Source organism: Agelaius phoeniceus, chromosome 6 (genome assembly GCF_051311805.1).
Source record: "Agelaius phoeniceus isolate bAgePho1 chromosome 6, bAgePho1.hap1, whole genome shotgun sequence".
Taxonomy (NCBI): domain Eukaryota; kingdom Metazoa; phylum Chordata; class Aves; order Passeriformes; family Icteridae; genus Agelaius; species Agelaius phoeniceus.
This window is the reverse complement of record NC_135270.1, coordinates 63,518,269-63,545,856: the sequence shown is the minus strand read 5'-3', so window position 1 is coordinate 63,545,856 and position 27,588 is coordinate 63,518,269. Positions and strand designations below refer to the sequence as shown.

The 27,588-nt window shown below is 48.9% G+C and overlaps 1 protein-coding gene across 2 annotated transcripts in view; it reads left to right on the top strand.

Moving 5' to 3' along the window:
- Nucleotides 1-27,588, top strand: part of FANCM (FA complementation group M) — a 59,927-nt gene that overhangs the window by 25,277 nt on the left and 7,062 nt on the right. Inside the window, exons 7-14 of one of the 2 annotated variants that reach the window (XM_077180898.1) lie at nt 617-745; nt 1,191-1,292; nt 2,703-2,887; nt 4,197-4,403; nt 8,926-9,160; nt 14,944-15,101; nt 16,020-16,184; nt 25,123-26,956. In XM_077180898.1, the coding sequence (XP_077037013.1) occupies nt 617-745; nt 1,191-1,292; nt 2,703-2,887; nt 4,197-4,403; nt 8,926-9,160; nt 14,944-15,101; nt 16,020-16,184; nt 25,123-26,956 (3,015 nt within the window). Of the gene's footprint in view, nt 1-616; nt 746-1,190; nt 1,293-2,699; nt 2,888-4,196; nt 4,404-8,925; nt 9,161-14,943; nt 15,102-16,019; nt 16,185-25,122; nt 26,957-27,588 lie in introns of both variants that reach the window. The other variant, XM_077180897.1, reaches the window with a different exon arrangement.

The following is a 27,588-nucleotide window of genomic DNA, read 5'->3' as shown; positions in this document are numbered from 1 at the left end:
ATTTACCTTGCTGTGTGGCTGGTTTGGCACAAAACACCTTAAGGAATGAGGGGCTGCAGATGGATTTGGTGTTTTGTTCCCAATATTCACAGAATATTCACAGAATCCCTGGGCTGGGAGAGACCTTCAAGATCATGGAGTCCAACCCAGCCCCAACAGCTCAACTGAACCCTGGCACCCAGTGCCACATCCAGGCTGCCATCCATGGTGACTCCACCACCTCCCTGGGCAGCCATTCCAGAACTTTCTCACCCTTTCTGGAAAAACCTTTTCCTGCTATCCAGCCTGTATTTCCCTTGGTGCAGCTCGAGGCTGTGTGCTCTGGTTGTGCCAGTGCTGCTGGAGAAAGAGCCCAGCCCCAGCTGAGCACAGGCACCTTTCAGGAGCTGTGCAGTGATGGGGGCAGCCCTGAGTCTCCTTTGCTCCAGGCTGAGCACCCCCAGCTCCCTCAGGGCTTCCTCACAGGGTTTGTGTTCCAGCCCCTCTCCAGCCTCGTTGTCTCCTCTGGACATGCTCAAGCCTCTCAAAGGCTGAGAGGCAGGGCACAGTGAGGTTTGCTGAAGGCAGAGTTTGGGAAAGGAAATGGGATCCTGAGATGTTCCAACTCTCTCCAAAGGGTTGTCCCGCACCAAGAGCGAGCTGGGGCGCAACCAGGACTTCATGGAGCTCTACCAGCAGCTTCAGGACATGTTCTCAGACACTGCTGTGACTCCTGAGAGTGGAAGTGCTGGCAAGAGCACAACAGGTGAGGATTCCCCCCTCAGGGACAGAATATTCCTGTTTAAAAGTTGTGCTGCCCTGGCTGCTGCTCTTTATTCCAGATTGAATTCCCAATGTTTTGTCTCTCCCTCCCTCTCACTCTTCCCTCTGTGGTTTTAGCTACTTTCAAGGAAGTTTTCTGTGTTTGAAGTTTTTAATTTGCTCTAAAATGAAGGTTAAAATACAATTGTTTCACTGTAAGTCTTTTCCAGTGTGACTCCAACAAAAGTAACAGCACTTTCTCAAAAATTGGGTTTAACAAATGTTCTTCTGCCAGCATTTTATTGTTTTGTTTAGAACCAATATTTAAATATCAATGTCAGGATTTGGGTCTGACTCAGATAATTACAGTGGGAGGGAATGAAGTTTACTGAACCTTCCTGTTTGTTGCAGGCTTATTTACATCTTTCATTACTTTATTTCCTTTCCAGCACTGGAAAAGAAAAAGGAATTTGTCTACAGCCATCCAAAATTGAAGAAATTGGAGGAGATTGTAATAGAACACTTCAGATCGTGGAAACAGGGAGGTTCTGGTGAGTACCAACAGCTCATGAAAATCTGGGAATGGAAACAAGGAATATCCCTCTGATTGATTTCCTCCCTTGTGCTGCCTTATTGCTTTGATTGTTTGTGCATCTTCCCCTCCAGAACTTCACCACAAGATTTCTGTAAGATAAAACTTCCTATAAATTCTCCTTATTGATTTGATATAAACTGCTCTAACAGCTGAGTAAAACAGGGATAGGAAACTCATTTCTACCACCTTTCCTGCTGGTCCTGTCCCAGTCTGTCCTGGCAGCCCCCCTCAGTCCCTGCTGCAGAGTTCCATGAGCTCATTTAAGGACCTCAAGCATGAAAATTCTGATATCCAGCCTGAGGATAAGAATTAACAACTCTGAGCATCAATTTGAAGTTCAGACCCTTCAGTTACATTCACCTCTCTCTCTCTCTCTCTCTCTCTCTTTTCTTTTTCGTCTTGATGAAGACATCACCCGGATCTCCTTGGTTTTGGGATGTTTCAGATTCTTGATTCCAGCCTTTGGAATATTACATGAGTAATAACATTTGTTTTGCATCTTGTTCACTTTTTATCTTGCCTGTTTGGGTCTTTGTGCTCTGTGAAGTTCTGATAATTTCTGACCTGCCCTTCCCTCTTTTTTTTGTGTTTTTTTTCTCTCTCTTGGATGCAGTGTTCTGAGCATACCTTTGAAATGACTGATGTTTTCTACCAGGAACTTTGTTTCCCAGTTCTGTGTTTGTAACTTTAGGATATGTCCCAATGTATTTCATGGAGTTCACTCCTTTTGTCCCTTTCCCATTCAGAGTTCTTTCTGTCCTCTCAGCCTCCCTCCTTTTGCTTCCACTATAAAAACCCTACATTTGAGATGAAGAGGGAAGGAATGCATGCCCAAAGTCATCAGCCATACCTGGAACAGCACCAGCCCTTTCTGTTCCATTCATTGTCCCTGGATCCCTGGCAGTGCCCAAGGCCAGGTTGGACACTGGGGCTTGGAGCAGCCTGGGACAGTGGGAGGTGTCCCTGCCATGGCAGGGGTGGGAATGGGATGGGATTTAAGGTCACTTCCAACCCAAACCAGTCTGGGATTCTGGGATTATGGTTCTGCTGTCCTGAGGGTCCTAAACCAGAGAAATTGAGATAACAGCATCGTGAACTTCATTCCAAAACACTTCCCATCCAACCCCAGCTTTTCAAAGTGACTTTAGTAAGGGTGCCTCAGATAAAGACATTCTCATTCTCCATGAGCATGAGAGCCTGCTTTGATCCAAAGACGAATTTTAAGGAGGTGGATCTTGGAGCATTTTCTGCCCATTTGCTCTTCCCATTAAGTGAGACGAGAGCTGTGAATGTGTAACTTGTGGAGGGTGCCCCATCCTTTTTTACTGATGATTCTATTAAAACCTGCCATTTTCCAATCCAGCAGGTGAGGACAGGAGTGAGGGCTCCCCTGGGGACACGAGGGTGATGATCTTCTCCTCGTTCCGGGACAGCGTGCAGGAGATCGCCGAGATGCTGGCGCGGCTCAGCCCGGCCGTGCGCGCCATGACCTTCGTGGGACACTCCTCGGGCAAGAGCACCAAGGGCTTCACCCAGAAGGAGCAGCTGGAGGTGAGGAGAGAGGAGGCTGGGACTAGGAATTAGTGATGATTAGTGATAGACATTAATTGTGTGAATAACTCCAGGAGTATGGGCTGTGTGGCAGTGGCTGAGCTGTAAGTGCCGTTGGTAAATCCCTGTGGAGTCCAGTGGTTTCCAGAGGATCCAAAATTATACTCGCTGAGCAAAATAAACCAATAATTTCTATATTCATATTATATATAAATAGAATGATTATAATTTATATTATTTATATTATATTAACAACTGCTAAATTAAAATGTCAAAAATCTGGGGAAATATGTGAATATGTGCTGTGGGAATTTCATTTTTCTTTTAGGTATGACAGATAAGATCTAGCATTAAATTCTGACCTAGCAAAGCTAAAAAAAAAGACAACACCTAAAATATTTAACTGCTAAGTTGGGAGGATCAGTCTTACAAGAATACCATGGTTGGAGACAGAATAAGGTGTGCTTTTTTCCCTTATTTTAAAGAGTTGAAATGCTGATGCTGGTCACACTGGGGTGGTATTTGATCACTAGGTATCAGCTGGAAAATTTAAAAAGACAAACTATGTCCTTTTAGAATTGTCTTGGTTTGAAAAGCCAGGTGTCTGCTAAGGAAGGCAGGAGCCTCCTCTGAAATGGAAAATGTAAACCCTCTCCTTATGAATTATTATAATTTTGAAATTAAGGGTCTCTCAGGCAAAGATGTGGGAGTAGGAATAACAGTTCTTTACTAGGGAAATTAAAAATACAAATGCAATAGTACAAACCACAAAAAAGCACCATTGAAAGAGTCAGAAGAGGAGCTGTCCCCTGTGTGTCAGGGGGTGGCACAGCCCCATCCCATGGGGGCTCAGCCCTCCTGCAGTGCCAGCTGTGGCTCTGCTGGAGCAGGGATCCTGCACAAGGGGGGAGTTTTCCTCTGCAGCTCCAGGGCTGCTGCAGATGGGCCTGGGCTCCCTCTGGCCATGCAGGGCAGCAGAAGCTGCTCCTCTGGCAATGCACTGGGCAAAGGCTGCTGGGCTGTCCCAAAGCTCAGATTGGATCCAGGTAGGAATGCTTGGCTCCTCCCCTGGGCAATGCAGCATCTCCCCATGGGATGCTGGGATTGGATCAGCCCTGCAGGGACACTCAGTGGCCATGGACAGCAGAGATCTCCTGCAGGGAGGATTGGCTGGGGCAGAGATCAAGAACAAACTGCCCCATGAACAGAGGAGAACTGCCCTGTCCCTCACAGATCTTCCAGGCCAGGACAAGGATACAGCTCAGTTTTCCTGGCTGAGCTGCTGCTGCCATTCCCCCTGTCCCTGCAGGTGGTGAGGCGATTCCGGGAGGGCGGCTACAACACCCTGGTGTCCACGTGCGTGGGCGAGGAGGGGCTGGACATCGGCGAGGTGGATCTGATCGTGTGCTTCGACGCGCAGCGCAGCCCCGTGCGCCTGGTGCAGCGCATGGGCCGCACCGGCCGCCGCCGCCACGGCCGCATCGTCGTCATCCTGGCCCAGGGCCGCGAGGAGAGGGTGAGCCAGGGACAGCAGGGACAAAACACCTGGCTGGCCATGTGCACTGCACAGGGTTAGGGAGGGGAGGCATGGGGTGGTGTGACCGTGTTCACAGGGGTCTCAGGATGAGGGAAGAGATGAGGATCTGACTCCATGTTTCAGGAGGCTGATTTATTATTTTATGATATATATTACATTAAAATTATACTAAAAGAATAGAAGAAAGGATTTCATCAGAAGGCTGGCTAAGAATAGCAAAAGAAAGAATGATAACAAAGGCTTGTAGCTCGGACAGAGAGTCTGAGCCAGCTGGGCTGTGATTGGCCATTGATTAGAAACAACCACATGAGCCCAATCCCAGATGCACCTGTTGCATTCCACAGCAGCAGATAACCATTGGTTACATTTTGTTCCTGAGGCCTCTCAGCTTCTCAGGAAGAAAAATCCTAAGGAAAGGATTTTTCATAAAAGATGTCTGTGACAGGGTGGCACAAGGGGCAGGCAAAGGGCACTGCCCTACAGATGGGGTCAGCCACCAGGGATTGCACAACCCATGAGGGAACAGGGAAAGGAGAAACCACGAGAATTTGGGATATAAGGGGAAAGGAACTGGGATGGATCATGGTGTTGTGCAAGATTACATGGGGTAGTTCTTTCTGTCTGCCCAGCTGGGGAAAGCTCTCTGGTAGGTCTGTCCAAGGCAGTGCCCTGGGGATTTCCCCGAGGGGGAAGGATTCAGGGGATTCCACACTCAGGGAGCATCCCAGCACAGACACCCCAAAAACCTCACCCTGGGCATCCCTGGCAGCGCTGTCCAAACCCCCCTGGAGCAGCCTTGGGGCTGTGCCCATTCCCTGGGGAGCCTGGGCAGAGCCAGCACCCTCTGGGGAAGAGCCTTTCCCTGATCTCCAGCCTGAGCCTGCCTTGGCACAGCTCCAGCCCTTCCCTGGGTCCTGTCCCTGTTGCAGGGAGCAGAGCTCAGAGCTGTCCCTTGGGACAAAGCTGCAGCCCCCAGGGAGTCTCTGCTCAGTCTCCTCACTCACTGTTACAGGAATCTCCAGCACAGAACCCCTGAGTGGTTTGGGTTGGAAGGGACCTGAAAGATCCTCCAGCTCTGCCTCCTGCCATGGCAGGGACACCTCCCACTGTCCCAGGGTGCCCCAGTGTCCAGCCTGGCCTTGGGCACTGCCAGGGATCCAGGGGCAGCCACAGCTGCTCTGGCAATTCCAGCCCAGCCAGGAATTCCCAATTCCCAATCTCCCACCCATCCCTGCCCTCTGGCACTGGGAGCCATTCCCTGGCTCCTGTCCCTCCATCCCTTGTCCCCAGTCCCTCTCCAGCTCTCCTGGAGCCCCTTCAGGCCCTGCCAGGGGCTCTGAGCTCTGCCTGGAGCCTTCTCCTCTCCAGGTGACACCCCCAGCTCTCCCAGCCTGCCATGTCACCAAGCATTAAACTGCAACTCCGAGATTCCAGGGCTTTCCAAGGGTGCAGAGCAAGGTGTGGGGTGGGGGCTGGAGCTGGGGGGGACACTGGGGGTGCTGCTGGTGACAGTGGCTGTTCAGGCTGGTGCTTACCGGGCTGGTGACGCCACTGGCACCCAGAGCTGGCTTTAGTGGCCGCGCTCTTGCGTGTGAGGATGAGGAGATCGGCTTAGGTGCAAATCCACTTTGGCTGGGCTCCTGCAGCCCAGCACTCAGGCAGAGAGCATAATTAATCATCTGTGAGTACAGACTGTCCCTTGGGACATCCATGTCCTACTGGAGATGTGCTGAGAGCTGGGGGATCCCACCACAGCTGGGGCCTGGATGGGACAGGGCAGGATTGGGGCAGGACAGGCTGGGCACTCCCTGCTGCCATCCCCAGTGAAAGGGGGTGCACACCAATACATCCAACATCTGTGTGAATCAATTCTAAACCCAAAATTTCAGATTCTTGGTATTATTTAATTTATTCCAGTCAGTGCTGTAGCTCTGCTTGGGATTTGTGGATGGCAGGGATTTAATTCTGAAGGAGACTGCAAAGAATCCTCCCTGGGGGGAAAAAAGTTTCCCCTTTGAAGGGATGGGAGTTAAAAATGATAAACCAGAGTGGAGCTTGTAAATAGATATTTTCTGGTGCTGCTTACGGAGGCTGGTTGCTATTGAAAGCTCTGCTCTGTAATGGGATATAAAACAGTCCCTTAAATTCCTTGGAGCTTCACTTAAGTACTTGGATTACTGTGCTGTCCAGATTTTCTCAGATATATTTGAAGCAGAATCTCCCCTCAGGTAGAACAGTCATTGTATACTTTTTTTTTTTTTTAATTATTTTGAGGTCAGGAAATAAGTTTAATTGCAAACCAATATTGTCTTGGTGGGTTTGTTTGGTTTTCCTTGAGGGTGTCTTTTGGGGTTGTTGTTGGGATTTTAAATTCAGCAGAACTGGAAGGTGACTTAGTGTGGAGGTTCTTCCCCATCTCTTAATTTGCAGCTAAATCATTCATTTCCATGTATTAATTCATGGGAATTTGTTTGGGGGTTTTTGTGTGGTTTTTTCCCTTTGTTTTAGTTTGGGGATTTTTTGCTTGCTTTAATTTTGGAGTTGTTTTTAATCAAACCACTTTAGGTCAATCACAAAGCTTTTGAAAATGTTTTACTGGGAGAAAGGAGTCAGTGCAGGTCTGGCAGCGTGACATTGGCAGGAATTTCTGTCAGCTCAGTGTTTATTCCCTGGCTCCCACGTGTTCCCAGGGCAGCCTCTCCACGTGGCAGCTCCCGTGAGCCCCAGGCCCCAGGCTTGGGATGTCCCTGGAGCTGCTGGGATGGGTCTGGGATGTCCCCTGAGGCTGCTGGGATGGGTCTGGGATGTCCCTGGAGCTGCTGGGATGGCTCTGGGATGTCCCCTGGGGCTGCTGGGATGGGTCTGGGATGTCCCCTGGAACTGCTGGGATGGGTCTGGGATGTCCCCTGGAGTACTGGGATGGCTCTGGGATGTCCCCTGGAGTACTGGGATGGGTCTGGGATATCCCCTGAGGCTGCTGGGATGGCTCTGGGATGTCCCCTGGAGTACTGGGATGGCTCTGGGATGTCCCCTGGGGCTGCTGGGATGGCTCTGGGATGTCCCCTGGAACTGCTGGGATGGCTCTGGGATGTCCCCTGGAGCTGCTGGGATGGCTCTGGGATGTCCCCTGGAGTACTGGGATGGCTCTGGGATGTCCCCTGGAGCTGCTGGGATGGCTCTGGGATGTCCCCTGGAGTACTGGGATGGGTCTGGGATGTCCCCTGAGACTGCTGGGATGGCTCTGGGATGTCCCCTGAGGCTGCTGGGATGGCTCTGGGATGTCCCCTGGAGTACTGGGATGGCTCTGGGATGTCCCCTGGAGTACTGGGATGGGTCTGGGATGTCCCCTGGAGTACTGGGATGGGTCTGGGATGTCCCCTGGAGCTGCTGGGATGGCTCTGGGATGTCCCTGGAGCTGCTGGGATGGGTCTGGGATGTCCCTGGAGCTGCTGGGATGGCTCTGGGATGTCCCTGGAGCTGCTGGGATGGCTCTGGGATGTCCCCTGGAGCTGCTGGGATGGGTCTGGGATGTCCTCTGGAGCTGCTGGGATGGGTCTGGGATGTCCCCTGGAGCTGCTGGGATGGCTCTGGGATGTCCCCTGGAGTACTGGGATGGGTCTGGGATGTCCCCTGGAGTACTGGGATGGGTCTGGGATGTCCCCTGGAGCTGCTGGGATGGCTCTGGGATGTCCCCTGGAGCTGCTGGGATGGCTCTGGGATGTCCCCTGGAGCTGCTCAGCCCAGGGAAGCACAGGGGAGGGAAAAGCCAGTGAAGTCACAACTCTGTGATGCTGCTAATTTGGGAACATCATGTTTTTCTGCCATAAGAACACCGGGGTTTGGCTGTTCTAGGATTAAAAAGTTATTTTTTGGAATGCTTGAGGGGTTTATCAGAGCTGGCTGTGGGTCCCTTCCAGTTTTATCCAGGGAAATTATTTATTTAATGATTTATTTTATTTATTTTTGCTCCCTGAAATGCTCTCTGTCAGGTGGCAGCTGTCCCCTGGGACACTCAGGGTCTCACAGGGGCTCAGGGAGGAGCAGAGCCCAAAACCTCCTTGGGGAGGCACTTCCAGAGGGAGGCCCCAGTTTCTCTCCTCACATTCCCCAGCTTTGCCATGGTTTCTCCATTGCACAATAAAAATGGGGTGTAATTAAAAGGACTCAGAGCACTCATGACATCAACAAATCATCTTAGGCTTTTTTTATTTTTTTTGCTTGAGCTCCTTTCCCTGTTTCTGATGTAATCTAATTTACATCATCCCTGTATCAGTGACAGCTTGTAACTTCCCCCAGGCAAGGGCTGTGCTCCTTTCTCACTCTCCAGTGCTGTGCCTGCTTCTGGTCCATTAAAAAACCCCAAACCAAACAACTCCTTGCTGAGGGAACAGGAAATAATGAGAAACCCCACAGACACTGAGGTGTTCTTTTAGTTTTGATCAAATGCTGTGAAAAAACCAATCAATCAGCAGATGATTTATCCATTTACCTTCTCTTTCAGACCTACAACCAAAGCCAGTGTAACAAAAGGAGCATCCACAAAGCCATCTCAGGGAACAAAACCCTTCGTTTCTACCAGCACAGCCCACGGATGGTTCCAGAAGGCATCAATCCCAAAGTGCACAAAATGTTTATCACTGCTGAAAAACAGGAGCAGAGCACCTCCAGGGTGCTTTCCAAAGAGAGGAGCTGCAGTTCCCTGCAGCACAAATCTGCTCTCTCTGCCTGTGTCACTGGTAAGAGGATTATGGTGTTCCCAGCACTTCCAGCCCTCCCTCCTGGGAGCTTGGGGCTCTCAGGGTCACTCTGTGAGCTCAGGCACTGCCCAGGGCTTCTCCTGGACACCCTCACAGCTCTGCCCTTGCACCTCCACATCCTGAGCCAGGCCTTGGTTCATCCCCCTCCATGGAGTCACTCACACAGGAGGCAAATGTTCATCCCAAAATCCCAGAATCCCAGACTGGATTGGATTGTGGGGACTTTAAAATCCCGTTTAGGGCAGGGACACCCTCCCCTACCCCAGGCTGCTCCAACCCTGTCCAACCTGGCCTGGGATGCTCCCAGGGATGGGGCAGCCACAGCTGCTCTGGGCATTGTGGCTTTGTAAATGACAATAAACCAGAAATGCTTGAAAACCGAAGGATTTTGCTGTGAGGAAAAGGAGAAATCAAGGGTAGGATATTTATGAATTGTGCAGACTTGCTTGGAGGGAAATTAGGAATATTCTCTTGGAGGCTTTCTAGCTGATGCAGTCCAATGGCATGGGAATGCTCAGGAAACTCAACACAATCCTAAGAGAGGAAAAAAGCTCCTTTTATAAATACTTGTGAATTTTTCTGCTCTATCTCTGTTAGTGCTTTCTGTAAAGACCAACAGCAACTCCTTGAAAGAAGGAACTGGAAGCCTTGGGAAAGTTCCTATTTCTGATTGAACAGACACAGCTGCTGGAAAACAATCAGAGCCCAACATGGGATGAAAATAATCATTTTGGAGCATTTGTTGGTCTGTCCTAGAAAAGAGAAACGAGCAGGGAGGGCATAAAGGAAACGTTAATGCTGGGAATGTTCCTGCTATGGGAGCAGCACAGCAGCTGGAATTGCCCTTCTGGGTGAGCCATGTGGGCAGGGCTGGGGCTCTGGGTCCCCACAGGGACCAGGGCTGAGCAGCCTGAGGTGGCCAGGGCTGGGTAGCCAAAGGTGGCCAGGGCAGAATCCCCAAAGGTGGCCAGGGCTGAGTAGGCAAAGGTGGGCAGGGTTGAGTCCCCAGAGTGACCAGGATAGAATCCCCAAAGCTGGCCAGGGTTGAGTGCCCAAAGTGACCAGGATTTGAGTCCCCATAGGTGGCCCGGGTTGATTTGATGAAGGTGGCCAGGGCTCAGTGCCCAGGGTGACCAGGGCTCAGTGCCCATGGTGTCCAGGGCTGAGTCCCCAAGGTGTCCAGGGCTCTGTGCCCAGGGTGTCCAGGGCTCAGTGCCCAGGGTGTCCAGGGCTCAGTCCCTAAGGTGTCCAGGGCTGAGTCCCCATGGTGGCCAGGGCTCTGTGCCCATGGTGGCCAGGGCTCAGTCCCTAAGGTGTCCAGGGCTCAGTCCCCATGGTGGCCAGGGCTCAGTCCCCAGGGTGTCCAGGGCTCTGTGCCCAGGGTGTCCAGGGCTCAGTCCCTAAGGTGTCCAGGGCTCAGTGCCCATGGTGTCCAGGGCTCTGGGTGTCCAGGGCTCAGTGCCCAGGGTGTCCAGGGCTCAGTGCCCATGGTGGCCAGGGCTCAGTGCCCAGGGTGACCAGGGCTCAGTCCCCATGGTGTCCAGGGCTCAGTCCCCAAGGTGGCCAGGGCTCAGTCCCTAAGGTGTCCAGGGCTCAGTGCCCAGGGTGTCCAGGGCTCAGTGCCCAGGGTGGCCAGAGCTCAGTGCCCAGGGTGACCAGGGCTCTGTGCCCAAGGTGGCCAGGGCTCTGTGCCCATGGTGGCCAGGGCTCAGTGCCCAGGGTGACCAGGGCTCTGTGCCCAAGGTGGCCAGGGCTCTGTGCCCATGGTGGCCAGGGCTCAGTGCCCAGGGTGACCAGGGCTCTGTGCCCAAGGTGGCCAGGGCTCTGTGCCCAAGGTGGCCAGGGCTCAGTGCCCAGGGTGACCAGGGCTCTGTGCCCAAGGTGGCCAGGGCTCTGTGCCCATGGTGGCCAGGGCTCAGTCCCTAAGGTGACCAGGGCTCAGTCCCTAAGGTGTCCAGGGCTCAGTGCCCATGGTGGCCAGGGCTCAGTCCCTAAGGTGGCCAGGGCTCAGTGCCCATGGTGGCCAGGGCTCAGTCCCTAAGGTGACCAGGGCTGAGTCCCCATGGTGGCCAGAGCTCAGTGCCCAGGGTGTCCAGGGCTCTGTGCCCATGGTGGCCAGGGCTCTGTGCCCATGGTGGCCAGGGCTCAGTCCCTAAGGTGTCCAGGGCTCAGTCCCTAAGGTGACCAGGGCTCAGTCCCTAAGGTGTCCAGGGCTCAGTCCCCATGGTGGCCAGGGCTCAGTCCCTAAGGTGGCCAGGGCTCAGTGCCCCTCCTGCCATCCAGGGCTGCCCTGTGCAGGTCACTGAGCACCACCCTTGTGTGGAATCCTCCCCCTTGTTGGGTCAACCAGGGGCTGCTCCTGGTTTTAGTGACCCTCAGGATAAAGCTCCAAAAGGGGACAAAGAAAGGAATGACTTTTTTGCATTTTCTTTTCATTTTAGTGCCTGTTTCCACGATAAAAATGGGTAAAGCTGGCAGCAGTGGGTGAGCTGGGTGTGTTCTTATCTCTGCTCTCACTTTGTTGTTGAGGTCCAGTTCATCCTCAGGTTTCTCCATGGCAGAAACTGAGCTGTCAAGGGCTGAGTTATCACAGGAATGTCAAGCATTCTTCTTGTTTTCTTGTCAAAATAAATACAATCATGGAATCATTTAGGTTGGAAAGCTCTGAGTCCCTTGAGTCTAACCATTCCCCAGCAGTGCCCAGGCCATCACTGCCCCATGTCTCCAAGTGCCACATGCACAGGGCTTTGAATCCCTCCAGGGATGGGGACTCCAGCCCTGTCCTGGCCAGTTCCAAGGCCTGACCACCCTCTCCATGAAGAAATTCTGTCCATGTCCAACCTGGACCTTCCCTGGCACAGCTTCTGGCTGTTTCCTCTTGTCCTGGCACTCATTACCTGAAAAAATAGACATTTCCTGTTCTTCTTAATTTGATCCAGTTTCTATTCATTTCACACCCCTCTTTCACTTCAAAAGCTCTTCCATAACTTTCATCTGTCAGCCCCAGAAGGATCCAATATCTTGTGCTGCCCCATTGTTGACCAAGTGTGTCCTGCAGTTTTCAGAGCTCTCTTTCAAAAAGTGCAGCAAAAAATCCCTTTACTTCATAAGCCTCTTATATAACTTCTTGTATTTTAATATTCTTTTTTCTCTCTGATTTTTGGGTTCTGTTTGTTTGAGGTTTTTCTTAAGAGTTTGCTAAAGTGAGGAGCATTTTAATATTGTTGTTCCTGGGAGCTGAATCTCATTTCAAGCTACCAGTAATTCCTTTTTCTTCTTGCTTTTGTCCAGATGAAACCTCATTTTCTTTATTCTTCTGCTGCTTCTCCACAATTCTTCTACTCCCTCATTTCAGATGGATCAGTTTTGAGTGGTCAATAACCGTGGGCTTTGTTTGATTTTACAGTTTCACACTATTTCTATAATTTCTGGTTTTATCCTAATGATAATTGGTTTGGACTCACTTTTTGAGATTACCAACGCCTGCTTTAGGGTTTAAACACCTGCTCTGTGGGGTTTTCATGCCTTTCCAGTTGCCTGTGGCTAATTCTTGCTCTCTTCCCACTTCAAGAACAATGAAAATGCATTAGTTCTGGAGAAAAACAAGGAAAATAACGTGGATGATTTGAGTGCTGTGTTTGTGTCTGGTAGGGCCTGGCATCCCTAACTCGGAATGTTCTGGAGGATAATTTCCCATGGGACAGCACCAGCTGCTTCCCATGGAGAGGAGAGGCTGTGCCAGGGACTGCAGGACATGCTGATTCCCAGCCCTGATCCCTGAGCCTTATCAGCCTCCCCGAGGATGGGAATGTTCTCCCTGTGCTCCCATTCTCTGATGGCAGCACTCATGTTTGTCCAGGTCCCTTTCTCTGTGTTTGGGAAATGTTCTGGGCAGCCACAATCCTCCCCAGAGCTCTGGGAATGCTCTGTTCCCAGGTCCTGGCAGCTGCTGCAGGCTCCTTGCCTGCCAGGGTTGCAGCATGGCTCACCTGGGCTGGTATCAGGGGATCATCTTGTCCCTGTCCCAGGGAGCTGCAACAGCACTGAAGTCATTGCTGTTCCCACGTGCCCTGGTGGGGCTGGGTGGAACAGATCCTCAGGAACAGGGAATGGGCACAGCCTGAGGCTGCCACAGCTCCAGGGCCCTGTGGCCAGCAATGCCAGGGATGCCCAGGGTGGGATTGTTGGGGGGTCTGGGACAGGGGTTGGGCTGGGTGATCCCTGTGGCTCCCTTCCCACTCAGGATATTCCTGATTCTGTGATCCCTGTGGCTCCCTTCCCACTCAGGATATTCCTGATTCTGTGATCCCTGTGGGTCCCTTCCCACTCAGGATATTCCTGATTCTGTGATCCCTGTGAGTCCCTTCCCACTCAGGATATTCCTGATTCTGTGATCCCTGTGAGTCCCTTCCCACTCAGGATATTCCTGATTCTGTGATCCCTGTGGCTTTCTTCCCACTCAGGATATTCCTGATTCTGTGATCCCTGTGGGTCCCTTGTGCAGGCTGCCCTAGAGCAGAGGCTGGATGGAGTTCCAGAATAAAGCAGGGATTGATTCAAAGCATCTCCTCCATGCATCCACCTTGGGCAGCACAAGAGCCCAGCCAGGCCTGCACCCAAGATGAACCAAAATGGCCCCAAAATGCACGGCCGGGCACGGGGTCTCTCCCTGGGATCAGTTCTGCTCCATTTGCACCTTGCAGTTCATTGTCCCATTCCAGCTTTAGCCCCTGCAGTCCCACCCTGCTTGTTTTTCTCTCTCCAGCCCACGGGGTTTGTGCTCTTGGGGCTGAGGTTTGGATCATTTGTCCTTGGTGCCCAGCTGGAGCAGGAATTGTTTTGTCTCCCTGCTCTGTGCACAGAGCTCAGCATCCCCTCATATGAAGCTCAGACCCACACACTAAAGCAGCACAGAATGTGAAAATAGAAAAGCTGAACCTGAGGCATCACCTTCCCACTCAACATTCCATGATTCTGTGATCCCTATGGGTCCCTTCCCACTCAACATTCCCTGATTCCAAATTTTTCTTTGAGGATTGTTCTTCATTTCCTTTTCCTTCAGGTCTCTTTTTTCCTCCCCTGCCAGCTCCTTGGACTGGGTGTTATCTCTTCAGGAAAGTGACCTCCACACCTGAGTCAGAAATACTCCACAGCAGTGTTGATCTTCTGGGATGTTTCAGTGATGGCCTTAGGAACATCAGTGTTGGTTCATTTTTCCAGGTTCTCCTGGACAGGACCTGAGCAGGACTCTGGGTTTGCTCTGTGCAGACACAGCCCTGGCAGCTGGACCTTGACAGGACTGAGAGATCCTGATTCCTCCTCTGTGGCATTAATTCCCAAAAGAGCCTGGGCTGCAGATCCACCCCTGAATCTGGCAAATTACCTTCATTGTTTTTCTTTCAGCTTCACACATTTGGCCTGAACACAATCATTCAACACATTCTCAACTCTGATTCTTTGGAATCACTTCCCAGCCAGGGCTGTTGAAAGGATTTGGCATTATTTGGGATAGTGATTTATATCTGTCTGTATTTTTATGTGATGCCTTGCCCCAAACCAGCTGTTTAATGATATTTATTCATAAAAAACATTAACACTCTTTGGATGCTTGTCCCTGGATTCAGATTCTCTGCATCTGCTCTTGGTTGTGGCTCAGAGAGATTTTATTTTTTGTGCCTGGTACCACAGCAAGTTCTTTTATTCTGTGCATCCCTTTTCCTACAGCAGGTAACATTTTCCTGTTGTTGTTTTTCCCCCCACAGGCCAAAAGAAAACAAACTCCCATGAGAGCTGGTCCTTGTCACCTGAGGAGTTTGAAATATGGGACAGGCTCTACAGGATTAAGGAAAGTGATGGGATAAAGGAACCAGTATTGCCTCGAGTTCAGTTTGAAACCTTGGAAAAGCTGGAGGAAACACCAGTGAGTTCCATGCAATGCTGCCTTGGACACGAGGCCTGAAGGATGCTGGAAATGCCAGACTTAACTCTGGATTTGAAGGAAGTCTGTTATAAAAACGCCTTTTTGAGTTTTACATGTGGGTTTTTGAGGTCAAGAATTTAAAAACTGGATGTTTGAAATGGGTCTTTGAGGTTGGGTCTGTAAGTAAAAAGTTAGGTCTGTAAATTAAAAGTTGGGTCGATAAATTAAAATTATATTAGGAAGTCTCAGTATCCATTAAGTTCTGCTCCTGTTTTTAAGAATTCCATGCAGGATGCTGTGTTCACAGAGTGCCAGGATGGTTTGGGTTTAGAGGGATCTTCAACCCATCTCATTCCACCCTCTGCCCTGGGCAGGGACACCTGGGCACCTTCCCCTCGCCCAGGTTGCTCGTGATGGTTTTATTTCAGACCAGATGTTTAAATCCTTCTCTGCATTTCTGTATTTATTGTTGTGACCGTGTTCTCAGGGGTTTTGGACTGGGGAAGAGATGAGCATCTGACTCCATGTTTCAGAAGGCTGATTTATTATTTTATGATATATATTACATTAAAACTATACTAAAGGAATAGAAGAAAAGGTTTCATCAGAAGGCTGGCTAAGAATAGAATAGCAAAGAATGATAACAAAGGCTTGTGGCTTGGACTCTCTGTCCGAGCCAGCTGGGCTGTGATTGGCCATTAATTAGAAACAACCACATGAGCCAAATCCCAGATGCCCCTGTTGCATTCCACAGCAGCAGATAACCATTGGTTACATTTTGTTCCTGAGGCCTCTCAGCTTCTCAGGAGGAAAAATCTTAAGGAAAATATTTTTAATAAAAGTTGTCTGTGACAATTGTCCCTGACAGCGAAGTTTAGCCAAAAAATTCCCTGCTGAAAATCTCCTTTGCCATGCCAGTTTCCCCTGCAGAAGCCCGAGGAAGGGGCAGCTCGGGAGCTCTCCCTGTCTGAGTGGAGCGTTTGGCAGAATCAGCCTCTGCCCACATCCCTGGTGGATCACTCGGATCGTTGTCACCTCTTCATCGGGGCCATGGAGATGATGGAGCTGATGAGGCACCAGCAGGTAAGAAACCTGCCCAAGGGCTGAATGCACAGTTAGAATAGTTCAAAAAGAATGAAAATTAAAAAAAAAACAGTAATTGTGAAACGAATTATGTGTATTTAATCTTGTTTAAAAATGTCTCTCACTGCTGTGCTGTGATTCCTAAGCTTTTCCACATAAACTGTTTAAAAAAAGGGAAAAAAACCCCATCCTTAAATCAGTCTTTTCTTAATGGATTCCAGTATCACTTTGTGACAGAATGACATGAAATACAGGAGCTCCAAATGCCAAGGAGCAAAGCCACCACGAAGGGATATCAGAACTATTCCAGGATTTGGGAAGAGTTTGATATCGTGTGTACATCAAAAGCTGACAGAAAAGTCATGCAGGAGCCCATGGCATGTTTATGGGGATTTATTTTAGGCTTTTTGAGCTTGTTTTTATGAACTGAAAAGCCAATTGTTCCTAAGAATTAAGGGATAAGAGGAACTAAGCCAAACAAACATGGATGGGAACTGTTTGGGAGATGGGAATTTTGTTTTCTGACAGGGATGGATGCAGAAATCCTTCTGCAAGGCACAAGGAAGGGGGTGCAGAGGTGGATGGAGGCTTCAGTGGTTCACCACCTTATTTTTCCCTCCAGCTGAGCTCCCCAAATGTTGCCTTTCAGCACGTGGAGGTTTTTTAGGTCATCAGAAGCTGTTGCTAAGCTGCCAGAGTTTCCTAAATAATACCAGGGCTAATCAAGGAGGAGAATGGAGACATTGTGGTTGTGCTCCTGGGGTGTGAAAGGGAGGCTGTGATCAGACCTGGCCAAAGCTTCTCCATCCCACCAGAGACATTCCTGACTCCTCTGATGTTGGATTAGGTCTTTTTCTGACCCAGAGATGGGGTAACTGAGAGGTGTTTTAAAAACTTTTATTCCATTTTCAGTCTCATGAGAAGGGTGAGACAATACAGGTGTTATAATTCATGCTATCACAATCAGAAGCTATTTCTTAATTACACTATAAGTGTTTCTTGGCCTATCAGCTTTAGCTACACTATGTTGTAAATGCCTTAAAGCTAATTATCTAAAATAACTCTTTGTGTGTCCTATTACAATGCATCTTTCATAGTTCTATTTCTCTAGAGTATTTAGTCCTATTTGTAAGGCCATCCTTTGAAACTTGTTTCTAGTTTAATTTTTTCAGCAGTTTCTGTCTTATTCTATGGTATTTTTAAGTCAGCATTTCTAATTTCAAGGTTTGTATACAGCTGTACACTGTGTGAGCCTTCTGTCAGGCTTGGAGAATTTTTTACAAATCTGTTTCCCACTCTAACAGTCCCTGTCCCCAGCTGGGCTCAAGGACACACTGCAGGGGGAGAGGGCAGGGATGGGACAGAATTCACAGAATCCCTGGGTTAGAAAGGATCTTCAGGATCATGGAGTCCAACCCAGCCCCAACAGCTCAGCTCAACCCTGGCCCCCAGTGCCACATCCAGGCTTTGTTAAACACACCCAGGGATGGGGACTCCACCACCTCCCTGGGCAGCCATTCCAGAACTTTATCACCCTTTCTGGAAAAAACCTTTTCCTACTATCCAACCTGAATTTCCCTTGGTGCAGCTTGAGATGTCAGGAACAGGGAAATAAATAGTTCAAGAATCAGCAGGTGCCCCCTGAGCCTCCTTTTGTGCAGGGTGAGCTCCAGCTGGGTTGGCCTCCAGCGTGCTCCATTTGTGCCAGCAGGCAGAGGTGCAGGTGTGGAGCTTCCTCATTCCTCACCTTCCTCCCAGGGTGTCCCTGGTGTGCCCAGGGTGCCCCAGGAGCACAGGAGGTGACACAAGGTGACACAAGGTGACACTCACCCTTTGGAGTGTCCCAGGGAGAAACAAAGCACTGGCAGGGCTGGACTCAGCACTGACACCAGGGTTTTAAATTAACTCCAGAGCTTCCTGGGCTCTTTCTTACACTGAGCCAGCTGGTGCCAGTCCAGGGACACCAAAAGTGTCCCACAAAAAGGGAAGAGGCAGCACTGTCCTATGGGATCTGATCTGACAGCTCTGACACTGAGCTCTTGTCAGAGGTTCAGTGACATTCCCTGAAGTCATCCTTGCCTTCCTGGGAGGCACTGACAGTGCTCCCAAGGCTGGGGGTTTCCCACTGGAATTCAAAATGCTCCCCTGGAGGAGAGAAAGGTCCTGGGAGAGCTCAGAGCCCCTGGCAGGGCCTGAAGGGGCTCCAGGAGAGCTGGAGAGGGACTGGGGACAAGGGATGGAGGGACAGGAGCCAGGGAATGGCTGCCAGTGCCAGAGGGCAGGGATGGGTGGGAGATTGGGAATTGGGAATTCCTGGCTGGGCTGGGATTGCCAGAGCAGCTGGGGCTGCCCCTGGATCCCTGGCAGTGCCCAAGGCCAGGCTGGACACTGGGGCACCCTGGGACAGTGCGAGGTGTCCCTGCCATGGCAGGGGTGGCTCTGGGTGGGGTTTCAGATCCTTTCCAACCCTTCCATGATCCTCTGGTGGAAGGGTTTGCATGGATGTGCTGTGCATCCAGGTTCCTGCTATAAATATTCCATGGCTAATTACACCCAGCTCATCTGTGACGTTCATTTACGGTGCTTAATTACCAGAGGGGTTTAACACCAACACAGGTCACAGCTCTTTCCTTAAATACCTGAGAGAGGGGACCTCAAACCACAGTTTTATTGATCATTTTCTTACTGGGGGCTGAAACATAAAATCAGGGCAATCATTATTTTACAGTGAATAACCAAATGATCTGGAAATTTCTGCTCAGTTATTTCTTGGGCAGAATTTCATTCAGAGATTTGTCATGACCTAATAGAAACCAGCACAAAAGGCATTTGTGTGGTTTTTTGGGTGTTTTCTGTTAGAGAAGAAATTCACAGATGTGTGGCTTTCCTTTTCTTGTATTCATTCAGTGATTCAAGAAATTTGCATTTTATATTATTATTTATATTTTGTATAATAGCTTAAAAAAGTCAATTTAAAGGCTTTTTTTTTTAATAGATGAAGTGAAAAGGATTGGCAAAAAAAAAAAAAAAAACTGGTTTTATATGCTCTTAAAATCTTAGAGAAGAAGTTGGCCCAGTCAAAAGAAAATAAAAAAGTGAAGGAAGGTCCAGATATGACCCCTGTAAAAGGCACATCCAGAAAAGCCTTTAATGCCCCAAGGGCTTTATTGCTACAGCAACGCCTGTGGGGCAGATGGGGGATTTACTCCCAGGGGCATTTTTGGTGCAGGATGGGAACAAATCAAGTTGTCCTTCTGCAAAATTATTCCATCTCTTTTAAGCATTTTTTTGCAAATTCAAGTGTGCTGTTGGACATAAGGCCGGGCAGAGTGATCCTTGGAGGGGGATGATATTTGTCCAGGTTTCTCAGGGAAAAGGGCAAGTGCCAGTGCTTTGTTTTTCCTTAGGAGAGCAGGAATGCTTCATTTTAGTGTCCAGACTGGGAGGGTCACTCTGGAGCTTTCTCATTTCCAAGCTGGCAGTGGGAACTCACAGCTTTTCACAAGAAAAACAAAATAAATCCCAAAATGTTTGGGATTGTCTGGGTTTTTCACCCTCTGACTCCACACACCTTGGGAGGAGCACATCTCCTAACCCTGGGATGAGCCTGGAGCTGCTGGCTCTGGAATCAGCTGTCATTCATCATCTGGCTGGGGCTGCCTCAGGGGATCCTCTGCCAGCAGGGAAAAGCTTCCCAGGATACTCTGCAATCCCAGTGAACCTGAAAAGGCTTCCCAAGCCTTTGGAGTTTTAAGTCAGATGTGTTTTGGGGGAAAATTTGGTGTTTTCAGCCAGCTGGACCTTTTTGCTCAGGAGACAAAATGAATGTAAAGTTAAAAATGTAAAGTTAAAAATGGTTCAAATAAGGGCAATGAAATGGTTTTATCTGGGTTTTTTAGGCCCTCATTGCCCATAAATTCTCTCTGATTAAAATCCTCTTCTGAGATGTGTCAAAACTTCTGCTTCCAGAGAAGGTGGAAGGCTTTGGGCTGGTTTTGGAGGGTGAGGTGTGCCAGGGAGCCCCAAAATCTCAGCTCTCCAATTCAAGTAGTTCCTTTGAGTTGCCTCTTCTGATCTTGTTGCCAAATTTTCTAAATTCAAGCATTAATTGAGACCAGGGCTGGGTTGTTTATAGAGCTGGAATTGCAGGTGCTTGGTGCTTTTCCTGGGGCTGGGGGTGTGCTTCCAGTGAGAACAGAGGAGTCACAGTGATTTGGGATGGTCCAAGCCCAACCATTCCATGGATCCCTGCCCTCAGCTTCCAGCTCTGCCATGCCAAAGACACAAAGAGAGCAGGGGCAGGGCATGTTCTCACTAAATGGGAATGTTCTTATGGAATCCTGGAATGGTTGGGGTTGGATGGACCCTAAATCCCGTCCAGTGCCATGGCAGGGACACCTTCCACTGTCCCAGGCTGCTCCAACCCTGTCCAGCCTGGCCCTGGGCACTTCCACAGCTTTTCTGGGCATCCTCATTTATTTCCTGATGTTCTTGAACATTCATTTCTTCAGCCTCTTTATTGCTCCTGCTCCCATATTTGCCAGGGCACATATCCTGGGGTTTGTAACCATCCTTCTTTTTAGGGATCTTAGGCTGTTTTTATTGGGTAGCAGAAAGCAAAACCCCACAGGATGAGCAGATCCATCACTAATGTGACACCATTAGGGAGGGAATTATCTCAGTTTGGTAGAAGGAAATTGGGGTTTCTGTGTCCCTCAGGCTTCCTCCATGACCCAACTAAATAAATTGTTAAAGATCATCTCACGTAATACACTTAAACCTCCAAAACCAAGTTTTTGACAGTGCTTCTTGCCCTGAAGTGTGTTCTGGAAAGGGAGCAGTGAGGGAGCAGGGATTGATTCCAGTTCCTGGAAGGGCTGATGAGTAAAGGCAGGTCTGAGCTCAGGGCACCAGAACTTTGGGCAGGGAGCATCAGTGCAGCAAAGCAGCAGTTCTGGGAAAAGATGGGAAGGGTGACCAGAACAAACTCCTGCAATCACAGGGAGTTTGGGCTGGAAAGGGGCCTGAAGCTGTTCCAGGAGGGGATGGGGAGGGCTGGGAGAGTCTGAGTGAGGAGCAGCTTCTGCTTGGCCAGAGCACACAAAGGGGGAATTCTGCAGGGTTTCACTCAGGCTTTAATTGTTAAAAACCCACATTGTAGCTGTCTATGGGTTTATCCTGAATTTTCAAACAGCAGCATCACCAGGGTTTCATCAGGCAGAGGAATCTTGTCAGAAAATGTGCATCCAAAGCAGAGCATGAGGAGAGAGGGAGTAATTTCAATTTTGGTACTTGATGCATTAAATTTAAATACTGGGAACCAGAATGGGTATTATTACACATCTATTTACATATCAAAAAAGAATTTTAAAATATATAATATTAATATAATCACATAATATTATAATCTATACTATTATAATTCAATAAATAAATAATTTGATAACTTATATAATATTATAACTATAATATAAAATAATATGATTATTATAATAACTATATAGTTATATAGCTATATAACTATAGTTATAGTTATTATAATAATATTATAGTTAGTTATAATAATATAATGTAATATATATTACATAATACATAAGATATAATATAGACAATATTATATAGACAATATTATATTATATTATATTATATTATATTATATTATATTATATTATATTATATTATATTATATTATATTAATAATATAGTCTATAATATCTCTATAATAATATAATATACTCTATAATAATATAGTATATAATATATACAGTGTTATTATATTAATATATTATCATTTTACATTTAATATTAAAATTTTCATTTTCTCTTCCTATTCTCAATGCTAAGGCATATTTTGTTTTTTAAAGTGAATCAGTGACTCCGGGCAGGCTCATTGATTGAGCACAATAATCCCAGAGCTGTTTTCCTGCTCCTGACCTATTTTCTGAGGAGCTGGTACACCCTGGAGCTCTGGGTTAGAGGGGAGCTGGGCAGGTAATTTAAGGTTCCCCATTTGTGCACGTTCAGGCCAACCCGTGCTAATCCCAAAAGTGCCCTTTCAGTGTCCCAGCACAGGGTGGCCTGGCTGGGACAGGGTGTTTTGTGCAGGTGAAAGTGTTAGGGTGGAAGTGGAGCAGTTACACAAGCCCTGAGCCCAAAGCAGGTCACCCAGCTCTGCCCTCAGTGCTAAATTTGGCTCTGGGCTGTCCCTGGCCCCAGCAGCACTGCCAGGCTCCAGCGGGGCTGAGCTCCTCTCTCAGCACTCAGGGGCTGTGGGGGGACATTCCTGGGAAATTCCCCACTGATCCTGCTGGATCCCACAGCCCCACACAGCTCTGGGTGGGAAGGGACCTTCAATCCCACCCAGTGCCACCCCAGCCATGGCAGGGACACTTCCCACTGTCCAGGGTGCCCCAAAGTCCAGGGATCCAGGGGCAGCCACAGCTGCTCTGGGAAACTCCATTGGTTTGGGGGTTGTGGGTTTTAGGGGTTGTATTTGAATGGTTTTGAATTTGTAGGTTTTAGGGGTTGTATTTGAATGGTTTTGAATTTGTAGCTTTTAGGGGTTGTATTTGAGTGGGTTTGAATTTGTAAGTTTTGGGGGTTGTATTTGAGTGGGTTTGAATTTGTAGGGTTTGGGGGTTGTATTTGAGTGGGTTTCAATTTTTAGGGTTTGGAGGCTGTATTTGAGTGGGTTTGAATTTGTAGGGTTTGGAGGCTGTATTTGAGCGGGTTTGAATTTGTAGGTTTTGGGGGCTGTATTTGAGTGGGTTTGAATTTGTAGGTTTTGGGGGCTGTATTTGAGTGATTTTGAATTTGTAGCTTTTAGCGGTTGCATTTGAGTGATTTTGAATTTGTAGGGTTTGGAGGCTGTATTTGAGTGGGTTTGAATTTGTAGGGTTTGGAGGCTGTATTTGAGAGGGTCTGGGTTTGTAGGTTTTGGAGGTTGTACTTGGATGGGGCTTAGGGGCTGTAGTTTGCGTTTGGGGTTTGGAGGTTTTGGGGGTTGTAGTTTGATTTGGTTTGGGCTTGTAGGGTTTAGGGGTTGTATTTTGATTAGGTTTAGGGGTTTGACTTGGAGTTTGGAGGTTTTGAGGCTTGTACTTTGAGTTTTAGGTATGTAAGTTTTGGAGGTTGTAGTTTGGGTTTGTAAGTTTTGAGTGTTGGAGATTGGCTCTGAGTTTGTAGGTTTTGGGGTTGTATTTTGATTGGGTTTGGGTTTGTAAGGTTTGGAGGTTGTATTTTGATTGAGTTTGGGTTTGTAGGTTTTGGGGTTGTACTTTGCTTAATTTTGAGTTTATAGGTTTTGGTGGTTATAGTTTGATTGGGTTTGGGTTTGTAGGTTTTGGGGTTGTTTGAGTTTGACGTTTGTAGGTTTTGGGATTGTACTTTGGTTAATTTTGGGTTTGTAGGTTTTGGGTTTTGCACTTTGGTTGATTTTGGGTTTGTAGGTTTTGGGGTTGTTTGAGTTTGAGGTTTGTAGGTTTTGGGGTTGTACTTTGGTTGATTTTGGGTTTGTAGATTTTAGGGTTGTACTTTGGTTGATTTTGGGTTTGTAGGTTTTGGGGTTGTTTGAGTTTGAGGTTTGTAGGTTTTGGGGTTGTACTTTGGTTAATTTTGGGGTTGTAGGTTTTGGGGTTGTACTTTGGTTGATTTTGAGTTTGTAGGCTTTGGGGTTGCACTTTGGTTGATTTTGGGTTTGTAGGTTTTGGGGTTGTTTGAGTTTGAGGTTTGTAGGTTTTGGGGTTGTACTTTGGTTGATTTTGGGTTTGTAGATTTTAGGGTTGTACTTTGGTTGATTTTGGGGTTGTAGGTTTTAGGGTTGTTTGAGTTTGAGGTTTGTAGGCTTTGGGGTTGTACTTTGGTTGATTTTGGGTTTGTAGGCTTTGGGGTTGCACTTTGGTTGATTTTGGGTTGTAGGGCAGTATTGGACCAAGCCTGATCAGCGCTGCACTCTCAGAACCTTGTGGGGTGAGCAGGGACAGCACCTCCTCCTGTTTCACTCATGTTCAGTGGTTTGGCAGCTAATTAATCCTTAATCCATTTAATTTCTGTCTTGTTTGTGTAACGAACGCTGAAATGCTTGAATTGAGCCCTTGTGCAGGGGGAGCTGCTCCTGAGATAAACCCAAACAGGCCCTTATCAGACCCTTTATTGTCACTCCATGCTGCTCTGCTCAGGTGACACCTGGGCACTGAACTGGAACCAGGGCTGCTGTTCCTCTTGCATTTCAGACAAAGAATTCCAGGTCTTGAGTCTGTGTTCTGACCAGGCTTGAGGTAAACAAATTATTTACAACCTGCCAGATCAAAATCATCCCAAAGCCCTCTTGTGACAATTCTTTTCCTCACTGTTTTTATTAAGCCTTCTCCTAAGGCAGCTTTAGTTAAAAAATCCAGACTTGGAATTTCTTTGGATATCTTTATGAATGGATGGTTTAAGCATCAGCATCTGTGTGAAATTGGTGTTGAAATGATGGTGATGATGATTAATGACAAAATCTGTTAATAGTGCACAGTTTGCTTTGCCTGCTGCAACCAGAGAGGATCCCCAACCCTGTCAGGGATCAGTCTTCAAATTCCTGGAAGGTGGCTTTGGATCTTGCTTCCAGAAATATCTTCAGACAAGCCAATCTCTAATTATAAAGTCATTTTCCTCACCCTCTATAAAAGTACCTCATGTAATTTCAGTGATGAAGGAATCCAGGGATTCATCTGCCTGAACTGCCCAAAAATAATTGTTCTGCTCAGATCTTCCATGTCCAGGTCCACTGTGCATGTTTAACAGAGCTGGTTGCCTTTTGAACAGCAGATTTATATCATGAAAAATTGATCAGAGTCTGTGGGAAGTTCTGCAGGAGTACAAAACCTTCATCCCTGTTTGGAGCAGGCTGTGAGCAGCCCTGGCTGTGCCTCTGGTAACCTGTGCCCTGTGTCCCCAGGGAGACTGCAGCTATGAGCAGGAGCTCCAGCCTCACCTACGGATGGAAGATGTGAACATTGCAGGGGACAAAAGGAATCCCTCCATGGCCAACCCCCCCTGGCATCAGAGAGCTCGCTGCTCCAGGAAAGACCTGGCAAAATCCAAAGCAAAACCATTCCCTCCTGATGCAGGTGATGACAGGAATGAGTTCTTTGCCACCTTTAAAACAACCAAAGCCAAGGCTCCCAGAAGAGCCCCTGGACTCAGTGAGGAGGTGCCTGTGCTGCCTCAGGCGCCCCCTGCCCCTCCCTCAGGAACAAGGCTTGCTGTGCCTGGACCCTCTCACCCAGGCAGCGATAAGGACGAGGGGATGGAGGTGACATTTGACTTAAATGCATTTATTGACCTGTGTGACAACAGTGATAGCTCTGAAAGCCCTGCCAGTCCAGCAGCACAGGAGAACAGCCCTGCAGGTGAAGCCTGTGGGGCCCTGGGGAGGATCCAGGGGGACTCAGGGTATGAGACCTCCCCCATGGCCTCGGACCTGTTTTATCTCCCCGAATCCTGCAGGGACTCCTTCACACTCCCAGGACCACCCCAGGAGCCCCCAGGGCTGGAACAAACATTTTCCCAGGTGCAAAGGCTTTTGTCACAGTCCCCTCCCTCTGGGGATGAACTGGAGGGTTTGGAGAGCCTGATGAGAGAGGAAGGAGCAAGATCTCCTTCCCCAAAAGTTCTCCCCAATGGTCACTCAGAGGCACTGCAGGACAGCGTCTCCCCCATGTCCCCAAAAACTGATCCTTCCCTGGAGAATCCCAAAGTGACAGTGCCCAGGGAACTCTGTGCCTCAAGAAGTCCCCATTTGTCCAAAACTGTGTCATCTCCCACGGCTGCTGCTGTTGAAGAGGAGCAGCTCTGGAATGACAGCTTTGATGGCCTGTTTGACAGTGAGGAATTCCCTGAAATCCCAAACAACACTCCCAGCAGGGACCAGCCCCTGACAAACGGCCCTTCAAAGGAGCCTTTCCTTCCCAAGGACACAGCAGAGGCTGCCCTTGACGTTCCTGGTGAGGAGCAGAGTCTGCATTTGTTTGAGGATGAGGCTGGTGAGGACACGGGCGAGGGCAGCCCCATGAGCGCTGAGCCTCCAGCCAGGGCAGGTCCAGCTGGGACCATCCCTGGGACAGAGGGAGAGCCAGGCAGGGAATTGCCCTGTGTGAGCCCCACCCAGCCCTGCAGGGAACCCATGGGGACATCAGCAATGGCCCTGGAGAAGGATGATCCCTATGACTGCTCCCAGGACTTGTTCTCTGTCACCTTCGACCTGGGCTTCTCCCTCGAGGACAGCGAGGATGAGACCCCTGAGGAGAGCAGGAACACTGGGAACCCCACACTGAACAGAGCCCTGGGGAGTGCCAAGACATCCCTGAGTGATGGCTCCAGGCTGGAAACCTCCCCAGGGTGGGACTGCAGGCGGCTTGAGAGCAGGAACATGTCCACACCACTGTCACATCAGAGCAGGGGCAGGAATGGCAGGGAAGGGGCCGAGGGCGCTCCTGCTGCAGGGCCTGTCCTCGAGTCAGGAGGCAGCAGGAGGGGAAGGGAACCCCCTGAACCTCTGCCTTCAGCACTTCTGACCCCAACAAGCAGGAAGGGTGTGAATATCAAAGCTGTCAAAAGAATTTCTATGAAAGTCTTCACAAATGCCAGGGAGCAAATTCCAGAGGAGCCTCCTGTAGATCAAGTTAAAGAGAGCCCATGGAGGCAGAACCTTGGGAGATCAGCCTTGGATTCCCCTCCAGGAAGGACAGAAAGCCTGGAAAACACCAAACTCCATGGATCCCATGCTGCAGGTAGGGAATTTGGTGGCACAGGAGTCAGACCTTCGTGGTTAGGAAACAGGATCCAGGATCTTTTGGATCCTCACTTTGGTTTTATGGCTGAGGTAGGAAGGTTGAAAGGAAGAGGAGTAATGGCTGAGATGCTGGAAGTTGGGTCCATGAGGGGACATTCCCTGGCTCCTGTCCCTCCATCCCTCATCCCCAGTCCCTCTCCAGCTCTCCTGGAGCCTTCTCCTCTCCAGGGGAACATTCCCAGCTCTCCCAGCCTGGCTCCAGCCCTGGGACAGCTCCATGGCCTCTCTGGCAGTGACATTTGCAGCCCCAGTCGCTGCTGTCACAGGGATTTGTGTCACAAAGTGCTGCCACAACTATGGCTCTTGCTCAACTTTTAATGGCTTCTTCTCTTGGTGTCCTGCTTCTCTTCCCCTTTTCTGCCTCTGCTGCCTGGGGAAATCACTTCCCCCCAGGACTCTCCAGGGAAGCAGGATTTATTGTCCATCCCAGCTGGAGATTATCTCTTTTGATTAACAAGGCTGAAGAGAACAATATTTGCCCTGTAGATCAATAAATAATCTCCTTTGGAGGTGCTTTTCTGAGAGAGGCACGGTTTGATTGCTCAGCTCTAACAAAATTGTGTTGGGAAC